The following is a 20,781-nucleotide window of genomic DNA, read 5'->3' as shown; positions in this document are numbered from 1 at the left end:
CATTTGTTACAAACCACAACTAGGTCTGTGTCTGTAAATGAAATCTGGGGATGGGGTAGGGGGAGAGGGATGAGGATTAAGGGTATTTTTTTCCAGATATGACTGGAAATATATAGAGCAGATCTGACTGGAAATATACTGGTTATGACTGAAAAAGCAGTGACCAAAATAAGCAACTTCTTTTTTTTTGTAAGCAGGAAAATGCCTAAGCCATGTTCAGGGCAAGACTTCAAGCAGCACCATGCCTGCGATGTGTGTGTAATTAACCACTGATTCCTAATTTTGGAGCCATTTCTGGAATTGAAATACAAGTTGAAGTAACCTGCAGGTTGCTTGTTTTGTTGTCCAGTTCTCTCACAGAACTAAATTCCAAATAGATTTGCACACAAGTCTGAGGAATATTGTGTTTTTACTACTCTACTGGCTGAGCAGCTCTTTTAAACTCTGATTTGCTCTGTAAAATGCACTCTACTGTTTACCAGAAGCACATCTCAGACAGGTTTTATATATTGTTCTGCAAAGATATATGCAGAAAGCTGAGGAAAACCAGAACCTTATGTTTGTATTCCTATTGACTTTTTAGTTAAGTCCACAAAATAACACAGCTAAGTGTGTCTTTTATCTTAGCTGACCATCTTTATTGTTGCATCAGTTATAATCAGAATGAGGTCTTAGGACCCCATTTCCAACTTGTTGACTTCTAACCTGACCAACCATGACAGAATACAGAATGTGAATAAAGGCATTTCACAGTTCATCTTTCTCAGAGAGGAGCTGTTTGCTGTCAGACTTTTCGTCTCCTAAGGTCAAAAAGGAATGGAGCCACTTGGATATACAAATGAAAGAAGGCCCCCGACATCCTGAGTTTTATGCCTCCTTGAGCTGTTCACTCCAGTTGTTTCCTCTTTTGTTTGGCTAGCAAATAAATATTATAACCTAGATCAAAACCCTTGATGCCTATTTATTTTATGCTTGGTGCATTTAAGCCCTATCTTGCTCTATTAAAAGGCAGTGTTGCACTGTCTTCCTTTTCTGTAACCTCATTATGTTGTCACTAAATCAACTCAATTTTAAAAGTGCCAGTCTCCTGAGGCTGCTGTGAGAAAGCGTTTTCTGAAGAATTCCAAGAATGAGGCCTGGGGAATAGGCTGCTTTGATGAGGTCATATAGCCTTCCAGAGATTCAATAAGTTGTTGGGTTTGGGGGAGAAAATGGAATGTTTTGTTGGTTTTCTAATATTTTCTGGCAGATATGTTTACAACAGCTTTGGAGATTTTCCAGACTAGTCAGCAGCCTTCTGAAGCCTTCTAATTCCCATGTTCAATTAAGGACAGAAATATTTTGCTTTATTTGCGTGCAAGTATTACTGATTAGCCAGGCACCAGTTTCATTCTGTTAAAATTAGATTTTATTTTATGTAAGGCCAAGTATTCATGGAGATATACTTTATAAAAGGTATTGCATAAAACTTTAGAATGTAATTCATATATAAAAGCTATTTAGTTTTCTTAACTGTCCTTTTAAGGGTAAGTAGACCCCCGTGGCAAAAAAATGCACTCTGCTTGTTTGAACTGTTCCTTACTTTAAAATGGTATTTCCTTACTTTAAAATGGTATTTCTCCCACCTTTGTTAGTAATGATCAAAAGTTTTGGCTGTTATTTGCTAATAACAATAGACACTTAAAAATGCCTAACGTGGAGCTCGCTAACATGGGTACTATCAGGAACGTGTATAATTTTGTTTGTAAGAGTGATCATGAGATAGTCTCATGTTTTGTACAAAGTGAACAGTATTCTTTAACATTTTAAATTTGGTATGAGTCTTTCCTTACTGAGGTGGTACTAAAAACAACATCTTGTGTTTAACTTGATTACAGTTTTTGTAGGAAAAAAAAGGATTTTTCCTTTCCATTTTGATGCTTTAAATTAAAATCTGTGTTCTTAAAAGTAACTTCCTTGTGTAGATGATGAGAAACTGAAGTCTCAAAGCAGTTTTCAATCAGATATACAGAAAGAATAGATTTGTGGCCTGTATTAGATAATCAAGAAAATTGGATGAAGTAGGAAAAGGTGAGGATGTGAAAACTGCTATTTTCAAAAATTAGCTGAATCATAATGACTCCAAAATAGGTAATGCAGTAGGTGTTGGGTGGGATTACTAACAGTTCTTAATGTCATATGCAATCCATGTCATATGGGGGCCTAAAAGCCTAAGAGCTGTTGAGGCCAGGGCATATCCCCAGTGTAATAGAAGCCTTCATTTTTTTCCTAGTTCTGTGTGCATAAGGTGTAACAGGACTGCTCAGAGATTTCATGAGATAAATGTCTTTATTTCCCCCCTAAATCCCAAAATAGATTTCTAATCATGTTTCCATGTAATGGACCTTAAATATCATAGAATCATAGGTTGGTTTGGGTTGAAAGGGATTTTAAAGATAAGCTCATTCCAATCCCTCTGTTGTGGGTAGGGACACCTTTCACTAGACCAGGTTGCTCAAACCCATCCAGCCTGGCCTTGGACACTGCCAGGGATGGGGTACCCACAACTTCTCTGGGCAGCCTGGGGTTGGGAGACTTATGCTGGATGATGTATACTGTGAGGCAAAACACCAAAAGGCCGAGAAGTGTATTTAGAGAAGAAAGAAAAGGTAGATACCAGAATTTCTGTGTGACCCAGGACACAGAATTTATCTAGCTGTATGCTGGACATTTTGTCCTGAAGGATACTGGGAGAGGCAATATTGAAAGCTTTACTTAAATCCAAAGAGATTTCATCGGCTGGTTTCCCTTGATCAGTTAGGTGGGTTACTTTTTCATGAAAGGAAATCAGAACTTTTCTCTCACAAGAAGCTGTGCTGGCTCTGACTGATGACTGCATTGACCTTCGGGTTTTTTCATTACCTCCCTGAATAATCTGCATAATTTTATGAGTCACTGAAGTGAGACTGACAGCCCTGTAGTTTCCAGGGTCACCCTTCTTGCCCTTCTTGAAAATTGAGACAACATTTCAGTCAACTGGGACCTCTCCAGGTGCCCATTCAGAAATCATTGAGAGAGGCCTCAAAATGACATCAGCCGGCTCTGAATATTCTCAGATGAATCCCATCAATCCCCATACATGTATAGGGATACATCTGGAGCAGCAGATCCCACACAAGTTCAGGGTCAGCTGGGAGGTGATCATTCTCATAGCCATGGTCCTCCAGCTTAGGACACTGGGACTCCCTTAGTCTGTCTTCAGTATTGAAGAGAGAGGGAAAGAAAGACTAAACATCTCTGTCCTGCTGTGTCAATGAAAACATGTTTGTATTTTCTAATTTTATTTCTCTCATCCTATCAGTTAATTATGTCATTTCTATCAAGGTAAGAGTTTTTAAAGGAATAGACTTGACTTTAATTTTACAGCTGATCATTACAGGACGTATCCTGATAGACACCATACGAGAGCAAGGCCAACTTCATGCTGTATTTAGAAGGAGAGGTTTGAGCAGCTTCCAAGTGATTCTTTAATTCTGGCAGTTGAATTTCCTGCTGCTTCTACAAGGAAATAGGTCTTAATTTCACTGGCCTGAGTGTGAGAGGTAAATTTTGGAAGTAATGTCATTTCTCATTTTCCATAAAAGCACTGTAGTGGGTGTGCTTGGGGGTTTTCCAGTTTGTTTGTTTTTTACTCTGCATTTGGTATAGTTGTGACAAAAATAAGACCACAACTGCTGGAAAGGAGTTGACGATCCAAGTTGAAGAACCAGAGAATTCTGCTTGCAAACATATTTAAATGAAAGGAATGCCTTCAGCGTTCTTTAAATCCTTAGGGTTTCTTGCACTATCGGTTTGTTTCCCCTGGCGCAACTGGAAATGCCTAGGTGAAGATGATGTCTCTAGAGAGTAAATAGAGTTCCAAATTATTGGGGATATCAAATGCCAACTCAAACACAAATATGAAACTTAAAAATAGGAGAACAGTTACTCGTGAGTTTTCTTTTGCGGTCGAGTTCTCTAGGGATCACTTTTAACCCTGGCTGGTATTTTTAGCAGTGACCTGAAAGGAAAAGTGAAATCATCACTGCACTAAGAGTGCAGAGGTCCTGAGTGCTGAATATCCTACTGAATTGAGTGCTGGCCAACAACAAGCATTTCAGCACAGAAGTTAGAACTTTCCCTGGGAAACAGTGTCTCAGGGATTTTTTTTTTTTCTGCAAAGGGCAGCTGTTTATAAATTAAATAATTGTCCATGAAAGGCTTATAGCCAAAATGGCTAGTGGGGATTCTAATATTTTGGTTTTTGTGGCTGCTAGAGTGCTCGTGGAATGTTGAGTGCTGCTCTATTGTCAAGTCAGAGAAAAAAAGCTGAAATATTTATGGGGTTCCATTAAGCCTTCCTTATAGTGCTATGTTGAAGTCCTTTCTAAATAGCTCATCAGAAAAATAAATTTAAAAAAAAATGAAGAGGTGATCCGGTATAAAAATCTGTGGACTATTTAAGTACAGTAAGAGCTTTCTCTTGATCTGACGGGTAAGGTACTATAAAATAAGAATTAGAAATGGAAGCTTGCACAAAATGTTACATACTGTTTACAAGATCTGTGGGGAAAAATTCACCATGTCTGAAAACTGTTATGCCAGGTTGCGATGTCTAAATCACTAATTGAATTAACCATATATTTTTTTAAGTCTTGTCATATGTGTATCTGTGTCTCTGTGTGTCTGTGTTTTCTTGGAGAACTTCCAGATAATCCCATCAGTTCCTCAGCTGTAATTCTGGACTGAAGGTTGTTTCTCACATATCTGTCTTGAGAGGGGGGAGAAAGGCTAGCACAAGTATAGGCATTTACAATTAACTTAATTGCATATGTTCTTCTTTTCACAATTCTTAAAACTGGAAAAGGTCAAAGTGAAATGATGTTATTTAATAGAAGCAGTCTTTAAAGGCATGATTGATTTATAGAGGTGAGGCTTAATGTTATAATCAATGTGTAGTGGGATGATACTGAAAAATACCATCACAATGACTTAACTATCATTCAGGATGTAATTATTGGCCAGCTTAGGAGTTGTACTCATCCAAGTGGCTGAGCTAAAACTTTTAATAGGAATAATATTGAACTTGATGATCTGTGGTTGCATTTGATGGTTTTAAAGGCCTTTTCCAGCTGAATAGATTGTGTTATTCTGTGTTGACCTCTATACTTCATACTGTAAAAGGCAGTTAAATTGATCTGAAATATACACTTAAAAAATTTGAAATCAGAAACCTTTGTGATATACTGATAGTGTTGAAGAGAAACAGGGTTCATCTTTGTAGGCTGTATTCAGCCATGTTTAGTGAATGTCTCATGTTTTTCTTTTCAAGAAATGGATTGATTAATTTTTTCCAGCTGTAATAAGACTTTTTAAGAGTGTTAATATAATAACAATACTTGATGCCGTGGTGGGGTTTTTTTTCCATGTAGGAATATAAAATGAAGATAGAGATTATCCAGTTTGATTCTATGTTTTATATAAAAAAGGAAAGTATGGATGACTTACTCAAATACAGATGAAACTGAATACCCTTTGTGTGTGTTGAGGTCTTACAAATAGATAAGAAAACTTCTGCTGTTACTGAAATAAGTTATTATTCGTTATGAAGTATCTCTCAGTTAAGGTTTTTCAGAATTTAATAGAGTAATTATCCTACATAAAGGATTTTTTTGTGTAATGTAGGTGCCAATCAGAGTGAGCTTATTCTTTAGCAGTAAGTATTTGTTACATCCATTGAGTATTGAAAACTAAAAGGTCTTCCAAACTGAGCTTTCACACTTGACACTGTGAAAATGTTTTCACATTTAACCTAAACGTCATGGAAGATGTTCCAAGCTTTTCTTCCTAATTTATGTGATTAAAGATTCTGATTGTGATGGTGCCAGAAACATTTTGAGATTTATCAGGATCTCTATTCAATGTGTTTTATGAATGACATTTTATTTTAGGTAGTGATGTACGCTATGTGAAGGCAAAGGCTTTGCACAAGTTTTTTTACAATTAAGAAGGTATTTTTTTCAATCACACTTGTGATGACATGAGTGTAGAAACCCAGAATAAAGGGAGCTAGTGTGTATGTCTCAAATACCAATAGGCAAATGGTCATGGAGCCAACCAAGGCTTGTTGGTAAGAACAAGCTGTGAGAAAGAACAGGATGTAGCTGGTGAAAGGGGCCATACAGAGTTAGGATATTTCTGGCACAAATGTTCTTGTTCTAGGCCCTGGAGATAAGCACAACACAGTACAGTAAAAATGCAAGAAGGAGGTTGACTAAAGGTTGACTCAATAGGGGAGGATTAAGATTAGCAAAGACCCCTGAAGCCCTCAGACCCCTTTCCAAAAAGGTCAAGAAGAATGAACTGTGCATTATAACTAATTTCCATAGAAAGTGAGAAACTTAGCTCCAGGGTACAGAAAACTTATCTTTAAAAAGGTACCTCCACAAAGTCTAGGCAGTGCCCCCAGGACCCTGGGCACCCCTGCACTTGGATCAGTGCTGGAGCCAGGACTGGTGATCTATCTATTGATTTATGTAGTAGCTACTCCTTTTTTATGCCAATGTTTCTTCTTGATTAAATGGGGAATAGTTACTGGGCTGTTCTTTTTGAGATTAGCACTGCTCCAGCCTCACTTCCAGCATTGGGTTAGCATGCATATGGACTAACTGTCAAACTTTCTTCACCTGAAGTTAGGAGCAAACGAAAGGCAATTTTTTTTTCTCACTAGTACTGAAATGATCCACTCTATCTGCATTTCACAGAATGAGGCACAGCAAATTTTTTCCTTTATGTTTCTCATGGCCAAAATCTGGAGACCTCCGAGAGCTGGCTTCATTTAGAGTCTTTCTAGATTGGCATGATGTTGAGCATGCTTTAAATTGTGCATACTCGTTTAACAATCAGAAAAGCTCTTCATATCCTAGCTCCATCTCTCCTGCCTGCTCTACCAGGAAGCTATGAGATGTAGTACAGCTGTCTGTTCTGGCTTTGAGCCATGTAGGGTTTTGCCTCAATAACAGGAATCCCCAGCACCCCCTTGGAAGGAGACTTCCCAAGGCAGAAGTGCTAAAATAAAAAAGGGAGGATGTAATTAAACCATAAACTTTAATGACGTTTTTCACCAATATAAGAAATTTCTATATTCATGCTGTAATCATTTCCATGCTCATGCTAACTACCAGAGGAATATTTTGCAGGGAAAGAACCAATAAATACGGTTCTAAAAACAAGTATATACTTTTTTTATTTTCTTCCTTTTTTTTTTTTTTGGCTAAGCGTATACGTCTATTATTGCACATCCAGATATTCCTGAATAAGCAAGGTCTGTGGAGCAATGTTTTCTAGTTGGAAACATACATTATAGAAAATACCCCTGTGGCGAAGTAAGGAAGGAACAAAAATAATTTTGGTAAATCAATTTAGTGACCCAGTTGATGATGTCAGCCACAAGCTGTGTGTCAGCCACAAGTGTGCCAGAGCTGGGTAAGCACTGAGGTGCAACAGCAAATGCCACCAAAACTGGCATATCATAAAACACTACTCTGACACAGTAGCAGAGAATGAACTAACTTGTTAAATTTTAATCGTGAAGGTCATACCACTGCCATAACAGCGAATCTGCTCTGAGGTTACTGTGCTGTGACTCACATTCTTCAAGCAGAAGCAGCATGGTGTTAAGGAATCTGTTTGAAATGACACAGGGGAACACAGAGAGAGAGAGAGAGCAAAAGGGAATAATTTTCTTTTAAATTAAGACAGTACCTCATCATAAAAATTATATTCTTTTTTCTACGTATATCACTTAAATTGTGGTTAAAATTGAATGATTGTGTGTTATTTGCATTACCGTAAATTTCTTGGGTAATAGTGATTTGTCTTGCTACGCACAGTGACTCCAGTATAGATGCAAGAAACATTCCTTTTTGGCAACCTGAAGTAATTATGCAGTAGGGCCCATAGTTACTGACAGCCTATCACTGCTTGAGAGACTGATCATTAAAGCCATGCAGAACAATTACGAAATATCTCTCTTTATGTGTTAATCTGTATTACCCATTGCTATGTCTTAACTACTGTAGATTTTTGTCTAACAAGCACATCCTTTTAGGAAGAACTACAAAGGAGACTTCCTAGAAACCTCTGGAGTAGCACAACAGACATATTATGTGGCTTTGCTCTGCTCTGAACACGGCATTGCCGGTGCTCCAGCCAATTGCCACTGCATGCTCTGCTGGCACAAAGCACCCGTTTCACTAAGAAGCAGAGTCCTTTCTGCTCGTACCTTTTTCAAAACCTGTGGCAACAGATGCTTACCTCTGTCTACCTTAATGTCCTACTAAATACTTAATCTGTCTGACCAAGAACAGTGTGCTGTGCTGCAGAGGAACTGTCCTCGGTCTACTAATTAAGTTCTCAGCGAGAGAAACACTTAGAACAAAGCATGTTCTGTGAGCTCGGGGGAAGTTTTTAAGTGATTTTAGCTATTATAGTTAAATGCGGGGGCTTTCCTGCTAATCAGAGGAACTTCTTTGTAGACTCTGATGCTGAAGAATACTTTTAGTGCGGGTAGGTCGGTGTGCAGCTGCAGATGGAGCTCTGGGTGGCAGGAGCTCGGCCATGAACTGCCGACCCTTTGCATGACAGAGCGCGGGGGGACCTGTGGTTTCCTTTTTTCAGGGGGCACCCAGCTCCATCTGTTATTCTGTTGTTGCAACGTGATTAAATTATTTGAAGGATCCAGGCGTCTGAGACTCTGCTGTGGGAGACCTGGTGTGGAGCCGGTAGGGAAACCTTGTCTGGCTGTGTGAGTGTGGCGTGCACGGGAAGTCGAGCGGGGCACCCCTCGGCTCACTGGAGCTGCCTCGGCCCCAGCTCAGGTGGTGCGAGTGTGGCTGCCAGAATGACTCTCTTTAAACACTTGCCTTGAGTTTAGAGAAGAGAGAGACTTGCAGAGTGCGACCCCCCCGTCTTTGAGTGGCACAGATTTTCATGGGGAAAATTCCTTGGAAGGTCGTGGCACTCCAAGCAGGAGAAATGGTCAGATTGCTCTTTCTAGCACAGCTGAGAGAGGTTAAATATATCCCTAAGAGACTAAGATTTATAAGAACGTGTAGTGGTAAATTATAGTGTCAAACAGAAATAGTGTAGTAAAACAGACTATCTGTGTTACTCTTCTGAGGATCTTTGTGTACAGCAATCACAAAAGATCTCCTGATCCTGTACAGGCAGGAGGCTTTAGCACGCTTCCTAGCAAACCCCATGTAGTTAATTTTCCTTGGCATTGAAACCAATAGATGCTTTTGTGTTTGTTTTGGTTTTTTTTCTGTGCCTTTAATTTTTGGTAGAGGTGAATATCAGTGTATTTCTAATCCTAATCTATGTGTATATCCTTGTTCATCAAGATATCCCAGACATTTTGCAGACTGTATTTTTACTTCTGTGGTGTCTTTCCATAAAGTTCCCTTTGACAGGAAAGGCAGCAGTCTCTCAGAGGTCACAGTGCATTAATTCTTGATGGAATAACCTGAGGCATTTGAACAAGGGAGTAGCAAAGATTTCTGACGTTAACTTCAGAACATATTCACTGGATCTACCTGGGAGGGAGTTAGTTTTCTTTGTAGCAGCCTGTATGGTTCTGTGTTTTGGATCTGTGACTGAAACAGTGTTGCTGACACCCCAGAGTGGCTGTTGTTGAGTAGTGCTTGTGCAGCAGCATGGTCCTCTCTGTCTCGCAGCTCTGCTCTGCAGTGAGCAGAGGGGACACACCCAGCTGGGACAGCTGGCCCCAGCGGACCTGGGGGATGTCCCGTGCCACGGAGAATAACACTCAGCAAGAAAATCTGAGCAGTGAGGAGGTAGTTGTTTCTCAGGTAGTTGTTGGTCTGCTTGTGGGAGGTAGTGAGTGTGGCTGCATCGTGGTTTGTTTTGGGTTTTCCTTTTTTCCTGTACTTACTTACTATCTTTACCTCAGCCCAGTGAATTTTTCTCACTCTTGCTTCTCCCATTCACTTAGGAAAGCTACTTTATTTCTTCATATCTCAAGAACACCTCTTAAGAGTTGGGCTTTTTCCAAATTGTTGTGCCAGCTGTTTTGTTCCAGCTAACTTCGGAATGTTGAGGTTTTTTGCCACATTTGTTAGTGCTTCTACAATGTTTTTTTTCACAAAGGTTACCCAATAGGTAAAAGTATTAAGAGCATTAATATGTTTCCATAATGGTGAAGGGAAAATTTTTGTAGCTTTGAAAGGAAAGTGTAAATATTTTACAGAATGGCATACCATTGGCATCTGTATTTTAGTTTTGGTGGGGTTTTTTGTTTGTTTGTTTTTTTTTAACTATCTTCAAACCTTATAGCATGCCAAACATTTCTGTTCAGTGGGAGGATTGCTTATTAAGTGGTTTCATAATTAGCTATCTTTCTTTGTCATGGCTTAATATGGTAGAGCTTAGTATTTTATTTTTCTTCTGACTTTTTTTCAGGTATGAATACAAGCAAGAGTGAAACAGTGAAAGAGCATCCACTGAAACCTTCTAGAAGATCTATGCCATGCCTCGTCCAGAGCCAAACGCATCCTCAGAGCCTGAGCAAGCATTCTTCATTCCTGCAGCCAAATCGTGTACAGCCACAGCCTCTGAGTGCAGGGACATCAACAGCCACAGTGGATGTAGTGTCAGAACGAGGTAGGAGGTTTTTCTCTTTCAGGGGCTTGTTCCAACACTGATAAGCTTTGATTTGTTTAGAGATCTACAGTTTATTGGAGAAATGTTTTTGCACAAAACGCCTACACCTTGTCGTAGTACCAGGTTCTTGAGTCAATCCTTATAATGTCTGAAGTGAGGCTTAAACTTATTTTTATTCTGTTTTACTCAGTTATGGTATTATTTCCTTCTCACTGAAAACAAGACAAGAAGGTGCTCAGGTGTGCTGGGAAAGAGATGAACGTTTCTGTAGTCTGTCCTAGGAAAGAGAGAAAAAATAAATTCTAGGTTTTTGGCAAAAAATGTCTTTAAGTATGAACACGTAGGAGCAGATGCATTCATTGATGAATAGCAGAACCAGGGAAGAGTGGTATGGAGAAAATGAGAGCAAAAGGAGAAAATCCCTCTGAATTTTAGTTTGTGCTGGAATAAGGAACTACTTTTATTTTAGGATTTATGATTTAATAGATAAACATGCCTTATCAGAGAAACCAGTCCAGTTGGAGATCTCAGTCACTGTGTGTTGCCTGTTGCCAACTATTGCCATCCACTCTTGCCTGGCTGTGTGCAAACCTTTATCTGACTTTTGCTACCAGATTTTGATAAGTCTTTCCTTAATGTTGATAGACATCAGACACTAATTATTACTCCAGAAATTTATTTTACCGAGATGAACTGCTCTCAGGAATAGAGTGGAATTCTTCATTAAAGTGATCTTGTTATTTTTTCTGCCGATGGAAAGCGCTCTTCAAAATTTCAGTGTGAAGTTTTAAAACAGCTTTAAAAAGTATATCTTTTACTTACAAAATCATTGCGAATGCTGATATGAATATTGCATTTATTACAGCTAAAGTGGTGGAGACTTTGGAAAACAACTTGCTTAAACTGTCTAATACAGAATACGGTGATCCATTTTTAGGTAAGTTGTTGTCTGAACTGAAATAATGAAAATTAATGATTATTCAATTACACTTGCAGTATTTAAGTGTGGAAAGGCCATATGTACCCTGAACTGCCAGTTTTTTCGAAAGAGAAGATTAAATGTGACTGTGTGATGTCATAAATTTCCTGATAGTGTGTCACCTTTCAGACTAACAGTAAATAGGGTCTAAAGACAGAGAAGTGTCATACATTCAGTGTATCCTTCCCCATAACAATCCTTCGTAATACAATCGTAATACAATCACCTGTATTTGAAATTCCTTTGAAGTTGTTATTATTCACTTAATATTCCTGTATAGTCACGTTATTCAGTATTGTTCTGGCTGCAGTTCTGTTGTTGTTACTGGTTTTGGTATTCTTATATATTTGCTTTAGGTATATACTTATAAAAAGGGTTCCAGTCTGGGGAAAAAAAAAAGAACTAATGCAGAAAAATAGCCACATTGGATATCTGTACCTGAATTACTGTCATTCTGATACTGTAATTAAGTCAAAGAAAGTGGGAAAGAAATTATTCTTAGAATAATCCAATTCTTGCAACTGCAAATTGAATCTGTAAATGCACACATGAGTAGTAATTTGCATGTTCCAAAATCAAGTAATTTTGAAGTTTTCTGGCCATCTGCTTTACCCATACAGACACACAGATATTGCTGCACCTTGCACAACTGCTATGAAAGATATTTTTGCTCACAGATGATGAAGCATCCAACTGGAAATCATATCTTCATGCAGAATGAGAGAGATCTGCTTTCAAAAAGCTATTTCTGCTCCCCTCTCACGCGTTTTAGCATTGATTTTTCTTCATGGCCCAAATTATATGATAGATAAGAGGCTTCTCAAGGTCTCCTAAAGAGGTATCTACTGGAAATAGCGAAATTGGTACTTCCCCCAAACCAAATGTTCCAAAATCATGGCACAAACCAAAAGTTTGACATGAAGATATATAAGAAAATTACGTGTCTCAGTAAGTTCCAGTGGAAGCTACTGCACTCTCCAAGTGTAATTGGTCTCATTGGGTGAGCAAGCATGGACAATAGAAGATTTTACTGTTACAATTTCCTTAAATTTTTTTTTTATATCCTGCTCTGTTTTTTACTAGTTGCTTACACATGCTGATATTATTGCATTTTTATATATGGCAGCAGTAATTCTTTTTCACGGTAAGTGATGCACTGTTTTTCATTCACGTTACTTAGTTTTAGCCTGAAAAGATAGATGGAGGGCTCAGCAATTGAGGAAAAGATAGATTGATTCTTATCAGCTCAAAATTGTATTAGATTTTGGCATGGATGTTTTGTCTCTTCTGACTACAGCTGTGATCTTTGAAGAGAAAAAAAATGTTTAAATAGTAGCCCTTTGCTAACTTGACTCATTACTTTGTCTGTGTTGAGTCAATCCCAAATTAGATAACTGAAATCTGTGAAGTTATTCTGTATTTACAGAAATGTAACTGATTAGGTTGTTCGGTTACAGGTAAGAAAGGGATTATTTATAAATTAATCCCTGAAGTCAGTCATAAGGATTGCCTTATATAAAAATCAGCATTATGTGTTAGGTTCATGAAGAGAAATCAGGGTCAGTTAGAGGTGCATTTAACAAAATGACCTGTGTGCCTTCAAAATACAGTTTGTTGGTGCTTGAGGATCTTATTTATGTGCGGAAAAATTGGTCTCCAAGTCTCAAATTTTAAATTTTATCCTCCTGGGGGGGAGGTGGGGAGGGGATTAAAAAAAAAAAACCAAACCAGAACAGAAAAAGGAATATTAGTGTCTGAACTTTGATCACCAGATAGGTGAAAACAATGCTTTGGTTTGTATTCTGGCACTTGGATGGGGTTTGCAAAATAGGCTGATTAATGGGTGTCATCATCTTCGTGAACCTTTTCAAACTACTCTCCTGAGAACATCTTAAACAGCTGAATTAAGAGAATGTGGTGAATTTTTAATTAGGCAGCACTGTGGAACTGTGCATAAAATAGACCAAATGACTTTATCCTCTTCCAGAATTGTGTCCACAGACAGACTTGTGTGAAGGGAATTAACAGGCATCAGGTAAAAGACTTCAGTGGAAAGGTTCTCTTTTATTTCAGTTGACTATACATGAGGTGATAAGTCTGTTGGACTTGTTTAGTTAATGACATTGATGGATTTATAAGGAAGAAGATAATGTATTGCACCTTTGTTACTAAAGCAGACAAACGGGACCAAGGACGTTATGGATTTACGTTATTTTTTGCCTGTCAGTTTTAGGTGGTAAATACTGTTTTTAGTTTGAGGAATTGGTAAATTCAATCAAAGTGATAGGCACTGAGCTTCTGTAACATAAAACGTGAACTTTGAGGTTTCAGACACACTGAAATGCTCCGTGCCTAACCAAAGCTTTGTAGAAATTCCCACCCAGTGAAGGTTAAGCACCACAGAGCTTTTGCATATCACCTAGGTGGAAATCCTATTGCTTGGATCTGGACATGAAGTAAAGTGTTACACCTTGTATTTCTCAAAGCATGGTTCTGGAATTTGGTGTTCAGTCCAGAGCAAAATCGTGTTACTATTCTACTTCCTTCAAGAAGCACTTCTTTTACCTGTATGTTTGCATTTTAGAAGAATATAAAGTTCTGGTTTAACTGTCCATTGTCAGTTGAGGTGACTTGAATTCACAAAAAATAAAACTTAAGATCAGAGTTCTCAGTTAAGAGTGGTAATCCCTCCAGCTCTATTGCATCTTCTCTTAAGATTTTTACTCATTAAATGAGCAAAAGCTTCCTGTGTTTTGACTGTTCAGAGAATTAATTTTTACCAGCTTTGTAACATTGTTAAAGACTATCTGGAGGCAATACTGGAAATTTCTCCTAGAAGATGCCCACAGTTGTTTTTTTTTTCTGGTATGAAATGTGAAGACTTGAGAGCAGCTTGTAGAGAGGCAGTAGGTTTACTGCCTAGGTGTACAGTCTTTGATGCCTGACACAGGGGAGATGCTTATGTGAGATGACAGTCTCAGTGTGGTATTTTAGGTAACAAAAACAGTATACCTGTGATCCAAGACTTACTCAGACTACTCTCTCAATAGACTGGTGCAATAGTCACAAATAGCTAAGAGGCATAAATTTAGCAAAATGGGAAAAAACTATTTAATACTTTTGTATTCGAGGGTCAGGATCTTGCCTCTTATATTTACCTCTTGGTAAATGAAAGAAAAAGTGAAAATACTTGTGTTGTGTTTGTAGATAAACGTAAATTTGTTGTACACAGGAATGTGGATGTTATGCTGAACTCGTTGCTGTAACAATATAATTCCAGTGTCATCCATCTTTTAATACATTTGAAGGTCACACCAGTGACACTCAGATGTTTGACATTCATTCCCTCAAAGAGAGTTGAACGTTATACTTTTTTTTCAAAGTCTTCTGTCTGTGGATGCTTGCTAAAAAATGTAGTGTATATTTATATTTCATTCTTTTTTTTCTGTGCTTTGTTTCTCTTCTGAAAGACATGCTCAGTAATCACTTTGATTGTGCCAGCTGGATTTAAATGACATGGCTTTAGCTTCAGTTACTGAATTTCTGGCTTTACTGCAGACACCCATAATAGCTTGTGGATCTAGTTGGAGCTGGAAAAAATAAGTGGCTAGTTCCTAGTAGCTACATACTACTAAATACTAATTAAAATTTATTGTCCACTAGAACTTTTTATTTTTAAATTCTAGAAACAGAACAGAATTGCAGAGACGTTAAGGTTAACTAATGAGTGAACCCAGGAACCACTCCACTGGTGCAGGGGTGTGTTTGTGTGCACATGCAGCACATGGATGTGCTAAGAAACAGTAATTGGTAAATTTTTTAAATAATGTTTTTCTTTTTCCTTTAATGCCATTATATGCATAAAGGAAATGAACCTTGTCTTTGAATTGTTACGAATTTGTCTGCCCATGTTTTCTGAAGGAAGTCTGAATGTAGACAATTTTGTTGAAGGTTATTTGCACTAGAATTTAATCTCTGTGAACAGTTGAAAAATCTTCGGTGATGTCTGCTAAAATAATGGGAGGTGGTTACTGCATACCTTCGGGGAGTTGTGAGTGTGCTTTAGAAATCTGCTGCCTGAGTTTAAGAGAATTTAGCAGGTTTTTATGACTGAACTGAAAATGAGGTAGTCTTGAGTTAAGATGAAGATAATTACATGATTTGCAAGGATTTGTTTTACTGTATTTCAGTGATAACTCCATTTTTCTAAGAAAAACTCTTTTCTTGCCATAACTGAGAGAAGCCCTCTCTTCTAATGTCTGGTACAGGTGAAAAAGAGCTGTGTAGGATGCAAAACCACAAGCAGTGTTGTCTGATCTTTTCTCAGATTGTCCTTTGGGTTTAGCAAAAGAATAGAGGGCAGTGGTAATATTTGGACTGATATATGTGACATGTTTATCCATTTGTTAGGTCCTTTTCTATAGTTGGAATTACTATCATGAGTTTTGTCAGGTTTGACTTCCTCTTTTTATGTTCACTTTGAAACGCCCTGAGTCAGATTTACAAAAGGGATTTCTTATTACAATACAGATTAATGTATTTAAAAATCCAGTTTATCACATGCATAGCTAAGGCATCAAGGTTTTCAGGAGGTAGGCCATATTGGAAATCCATTTATACTAAAAGAAAGACTTGTGAAGCTGACAGTCTGCTTGTTAACCCAAAGAACAAATTTTCTCATTTTAATGCAAGCAAGCATATTAGTAGTTTTCTGCAGATCCTATGATCAGAAATGTTAGAGGATCATCAGAGGATCTGCTTTACATTGTTAGTCTGAAATATGTCATTTCAAATAAGATGTAAAAATGAGTAAGGGATGATATAATCAATAGAAATTGGTATTCAGTATTTAGATATAATTAGGATCCACTTTTAAGTTATTTGGCAAATAAAAACAACACTCAGTAGCAAGTAAAACAACACTAATTAATTTATTCTTTTTTTGATTCTGTGGGTTTTTTTTTCCCCCTGACTTAGGTTAGTTATGAGGGAGTTGTGCATAGTAACTCATCTTTCTAAGCAGGACACTGAATCCTTCCTAGATAGGAACTAGATCATGAATGAAGTAGTTAATAATTTTACTGTGACAGATACCCTGTATTCTGAATGTATCCTGAATCTAATTACAACAAAGCTTATAAACTCTTTATTTATGTGCCATGCTGTAATACAGTGAACTGACCAATGAAGAGCTGAGCCAAAACCCAGCAATCCACTAAAGAATCATAATAACTGCATGATAAAAGCTTTTTTCAGTGTTCAGTTACAGAAGTGTTTTTAAGTGAATTTTGGTTAAGTGATGTTATGACGTAAGACCACAGGTTCAAGCCACATGCTTGCCCAGGAGTTTTATTTATATTTAAGGCTCCAAAATTTAATTTTTGCAAAGCCTTTGGTTCTTAATATCTTGAGGTCATGTAAAGAGAGCACGCTACATATGTTTCCCAGGAGATTTCTTTTAATTTAGTGAGAAAATAGGCGTTTTGGCAAAAGTTGAAAGTTAACATACAACCAAGAGGAAGTATTTCAGCATGTGGTGCTTAGGCAGTGCCTGCATAAATAAGGGCCATCATGCCTGTTCTGACTGGTGGTGAGATGACTGAAAAGCTGCATTAGAACAGTTTCTCCCATACCTAGAGCACGAGGGAGTTGTGCATGTTAGAGCTGGCTCATGCCTGGAGAGCTGACAGTATGGATGAAGAAGCTTTGTAATCTGTTCAGTGCTCACTGAAGCATAATAAGGATTAGTCTTCAAATTTAGTATTGAGGTTCGAAATATTGATGTGCTTTAGGCATTTAATCTGCCTCTGCTGGTTCTGTACACCATCCTAACTCCTCCAAACAGCAGTAATACCTGACCATCTCCCTTTTTAAAAAATGAGGAATATTCTGTGTAGTGGTTGGCACTCTCTGAAAGTTCATAAGAAATTGTACATTAAGAAAAGCTCGTGTTTGTCTGTCATGAGAGTTTTTCATGTCTAAGTATACATACACAGGTAGCTGAAAACCCTTCTATGTTATGTGTATAATATAGTATTCCAGGTGCACAGCACAATAAAATAAGAAGACCTAAATCCATCACAATGTCATTTATCCAGGTGTCTAGTGATGTCCTTCTCCAGGTTATTTGTTGTTTCTAGGACTAAAATTAGGACAAAAGGGGATTATTTTCTTGACCAATAATCTCATTCTTACTAAAGCTTTGCAAAGCCTATCCTTAAATGTGTAAAGGCTCAAAGGAATGAGTAAAGAGTCATCATATCAAAGTCTGTGAAACAGAAACCGTTTAGGAATAATATATATATTAATTTCTTTTTCCATAACTATGCCACATGTAAATTGAAAAGCTTTTGCTATCATAAACTACAGTTATATAAAATATATTAATGAATTGCATGTTACAGAGAAACTGGGACAAGTGCTTTTTATCCCCTTTCATAAAACTAAAACGCACCCTTCAGAAAAGTATGATAGTAAGAAAGATAGCCAATCAGTTCAGAAGACCTAAAATTGAAGATGCAAAGTGAGGACCTAGAAATCTATTTCTAAACTAAATGCTTCTGCATTTTTATATACAGTATTTCCAGAAATGACAGTGTCTCCAGTGTTTTATCCTATAAATTACCTTATAGGGCATATCTTATTGTCATGCATTAAGTGTAGTAAGATTATATGTCAGGAAGTGTTGATAGATTTTTCTGATGTATGAAGACTGAAGTTACTCATCATGCCTCTATATAACAAGATAGCAAAGCAAAGCAACTGCTAGGATGAAGAGATCTGTTATCTGCTTGATTAATGCTTGAAGCCTTTTTAAAATCACCTTATACTTGAGTATGTATCCAAGGTGACATTACTTAGTTACATGTTCAGGTGTTCTAACAATTATACGGGTGCATCTGCTTTAAGTATGTACCTAATTAAAGAGAAATCCTTGACATATTGAAGTGAATACTGAAATTCCCACTGACTTTATTGAAATAAGATTTGGACTCTTACCTGTAGAATTAGAAGCTGCCACCCTTTTCTTTGATTTAACAACCTTATCTTTGTTTAAAATTCAGCCTGGTTTTTTTTCCTCTCTTTTTTTGCAGCATTGGCAAAAGATAATTTAATACAGAAACTGTTCTGACTTGAAGTCATAATAGTGTACCTTTCCTTTCTATAACAGGTCACTTGGGACTTACAAATTCTATACACCATTTTAATATTTTTTTAATAAAACTTTTTATGTGACAACAATTCTGAAAGCTCTCAACCATCACATAAGTTTTAATTAACATAACTGTATAAGTCAAATACATCAGCCAGATACTGTTAATTGGCTATACTCATTTAAAGATGTATTATAGTTGCTTTGTATTGTAGTTCTGCAAGCACATAGTCTTTTACTAGAATTGATATTTAAATCTTTCTGCTTCTAGCAGGTACTATGAAAACTCACATAAAGAGGTTGTGTAAAGGGTCATGCACATTTTGTTTGCGTCAGCGGTAATATTTTACCTGAACAGCTGTCTTGGCTTCGCCTGGCAAGTTTTAGGGAGCTGGGGGGGCTGCAGGGGTGACTCCTATGAGGAGCTGCTGGAAGCTTCCCCTGGGTGCAGTAGAGCCAATGCCAGCCGGCTCCAGGACGGACCCGCCGCTGGCCGAGGCTGAACCCGTTCAGTGGCGCTGGAAGCATCTCTGGGACAGCAGATTTCAGGGGGGAAATAAAATACCTACGGGCAACTTCAGCTGGAGCAGAGATTCCCCTGCAGCCCATGGTGAAGAGCAGAGTGAGGCAGACTGTGCTCCTGCAGCCCGTGGAGGTCCGTGGTGGAGCAGACATCCAGCCGCAGCCCGTGGAGGAGCCTGTGCTGGAGCAGCCTGGGAAGTCCATGCTGGAACGGGCTCCTGGCAGGACCTGTGGAGAGAGGAGCCCACACTAGAGCAGGTTTGGTGGCAGGACTTGTGATCTGGTGGAGGACCCGTGCTAGGGCAGTCTGTTCCTGAGGGGACTGCACCTTGTGGAAGGAACCCATGCTGAAGCAGTCCATGAAGAACTAGAGCCCGTGAGAAGGACTCATGCTGGAGCAGTTTATGGAGGACTGTTCCCCATTGGAGGGGCCTCATGCTGGAGAAGGGGAAAAGTGTGAGGAGTCCCACCTTTGGGAGGAAGGAGTAGCACAGACAGTGTGTGATGCAACCCCCATTTCCCATTCCCCTGTGCTGCTCCTGAGGGAGGAGGTCGAGAACCCAGGAGTAAAGTTAAGTCCAGGAAGAAGGGAGGGTCAGGGGGAAGGTATTTTAAGATTTAGTTTTATGTGTCATTATTCTGCTCTTAACTTCTTGGTAATAAATTAAATTTATTTTCCCCAAGTCGAGTCTGTTTTGACCATGATGGTAATTGGTGACTAATCTCTCCCTGTCCTTATCTTGACTCAGGAGCCACTTTTTATATTTTTCTCCTTCCAATTCTGCTGAGGAGCAGAGTAACAGAGTGTCTTTGGTGGGCACCTGGCACCCAGCCAGGGTCAACCCACCACAGGAGACCTGAAAAAAATAATTCTGCAAAGTGCTCAAAACTAAAAGAAGTGGTTAGGAATGAAGGCAAATGTCCTTTCAATGTCCTTGGTGGTTTGAGGATGTGGGCATGGACATACATGAGTCCCATCCTCCATTGCAGTGCTCCCACTGCAGCAGACTTTTTGTTTTACCCCAGCCATGCTTTCCCCCCTTCCCTCCCCTTTTCCTTTTTTCTTTACATTTTTTGAGGTTTTCCACAGTCTCAAAATTTTTCAGGATACTCAAGATCTTTTTACTTTAGCATTAATGTAGGGGAGCTCTATTTATCCAGGAGTCACCTCAACAGGTCAGATATTTTTGTTTTTTTGGTCCTTCAGTAGAGGAGAAATAGAAAAATGCTTTGTAAACAATTATTATGCTCTTTGCTGACTTTGGCGTGTTTTTACATTGACTAAAGGCTTTTTACCTTACTGAGTTAATACCGACAGAGTAGATTAACTAAAAGCTAAATAAAGCACATCTGCTCAGCTGATATATTTCAACATCTATACATTGATTGATGGACATTTTGATAGAGTAGTATTTTAGTGATTAGG

At 38.3% G+C, this 20,781-nt stretch overlaps 1 protein-coding gene across 4 annotated transcripts in view; it reads left to right on the top strand.

Annotated features, from left to right (window-relative positions):
* ANO3 (anoctamin 3) overlaps positions 1–20,781 on the top strand; it is a 166,066-nt gene that overhangs the window by 72,013 nt on the left and 73,272 nt on the right. For 3 of the 4 annotated variants that reach the window (XM_039390481.1, XM_027735688.2, XM_027735685.2), the window contains exons 2-3: positions 10,501–10,701; positions 11,567–11,638. In XM_039390481.1, the coding sequence (XP_039246415.1) occupies positions 10,501–10,701; positions 11,567–11,638 (273 nt within the window). Of the gene's footprint in view, positions 1–8,782; positions 8,802–10,500; positions 10,702–11,566; positions 11,639–20,781 lie in introns of those variants that run through there. The other variant, XM_027735687.2, reaches the window with a different exon arrangement.

Source organism: Pipra filicauda, unplaced genomic scaffold (genome assembly GCF_003945595.2).
Source record: "Pipra filicauda isolate LSUMZ 115617 unplaced genomic scaffold, ASM394559v2 scaffold82_size2718185_pilon, whole genome shotgun sequence".
Classification (NCBI taxonomy): Eukaryota; Metazoa; Chordata; class Aves; order Passeriformes; family Pipridae; genus Pipra; species Pipra filicauda.
The sequence above is the reverse complement of the archived record's forward strand: the minus strand, read 5'-3'. Positions and strand labels throughout refer to the sequence as shown.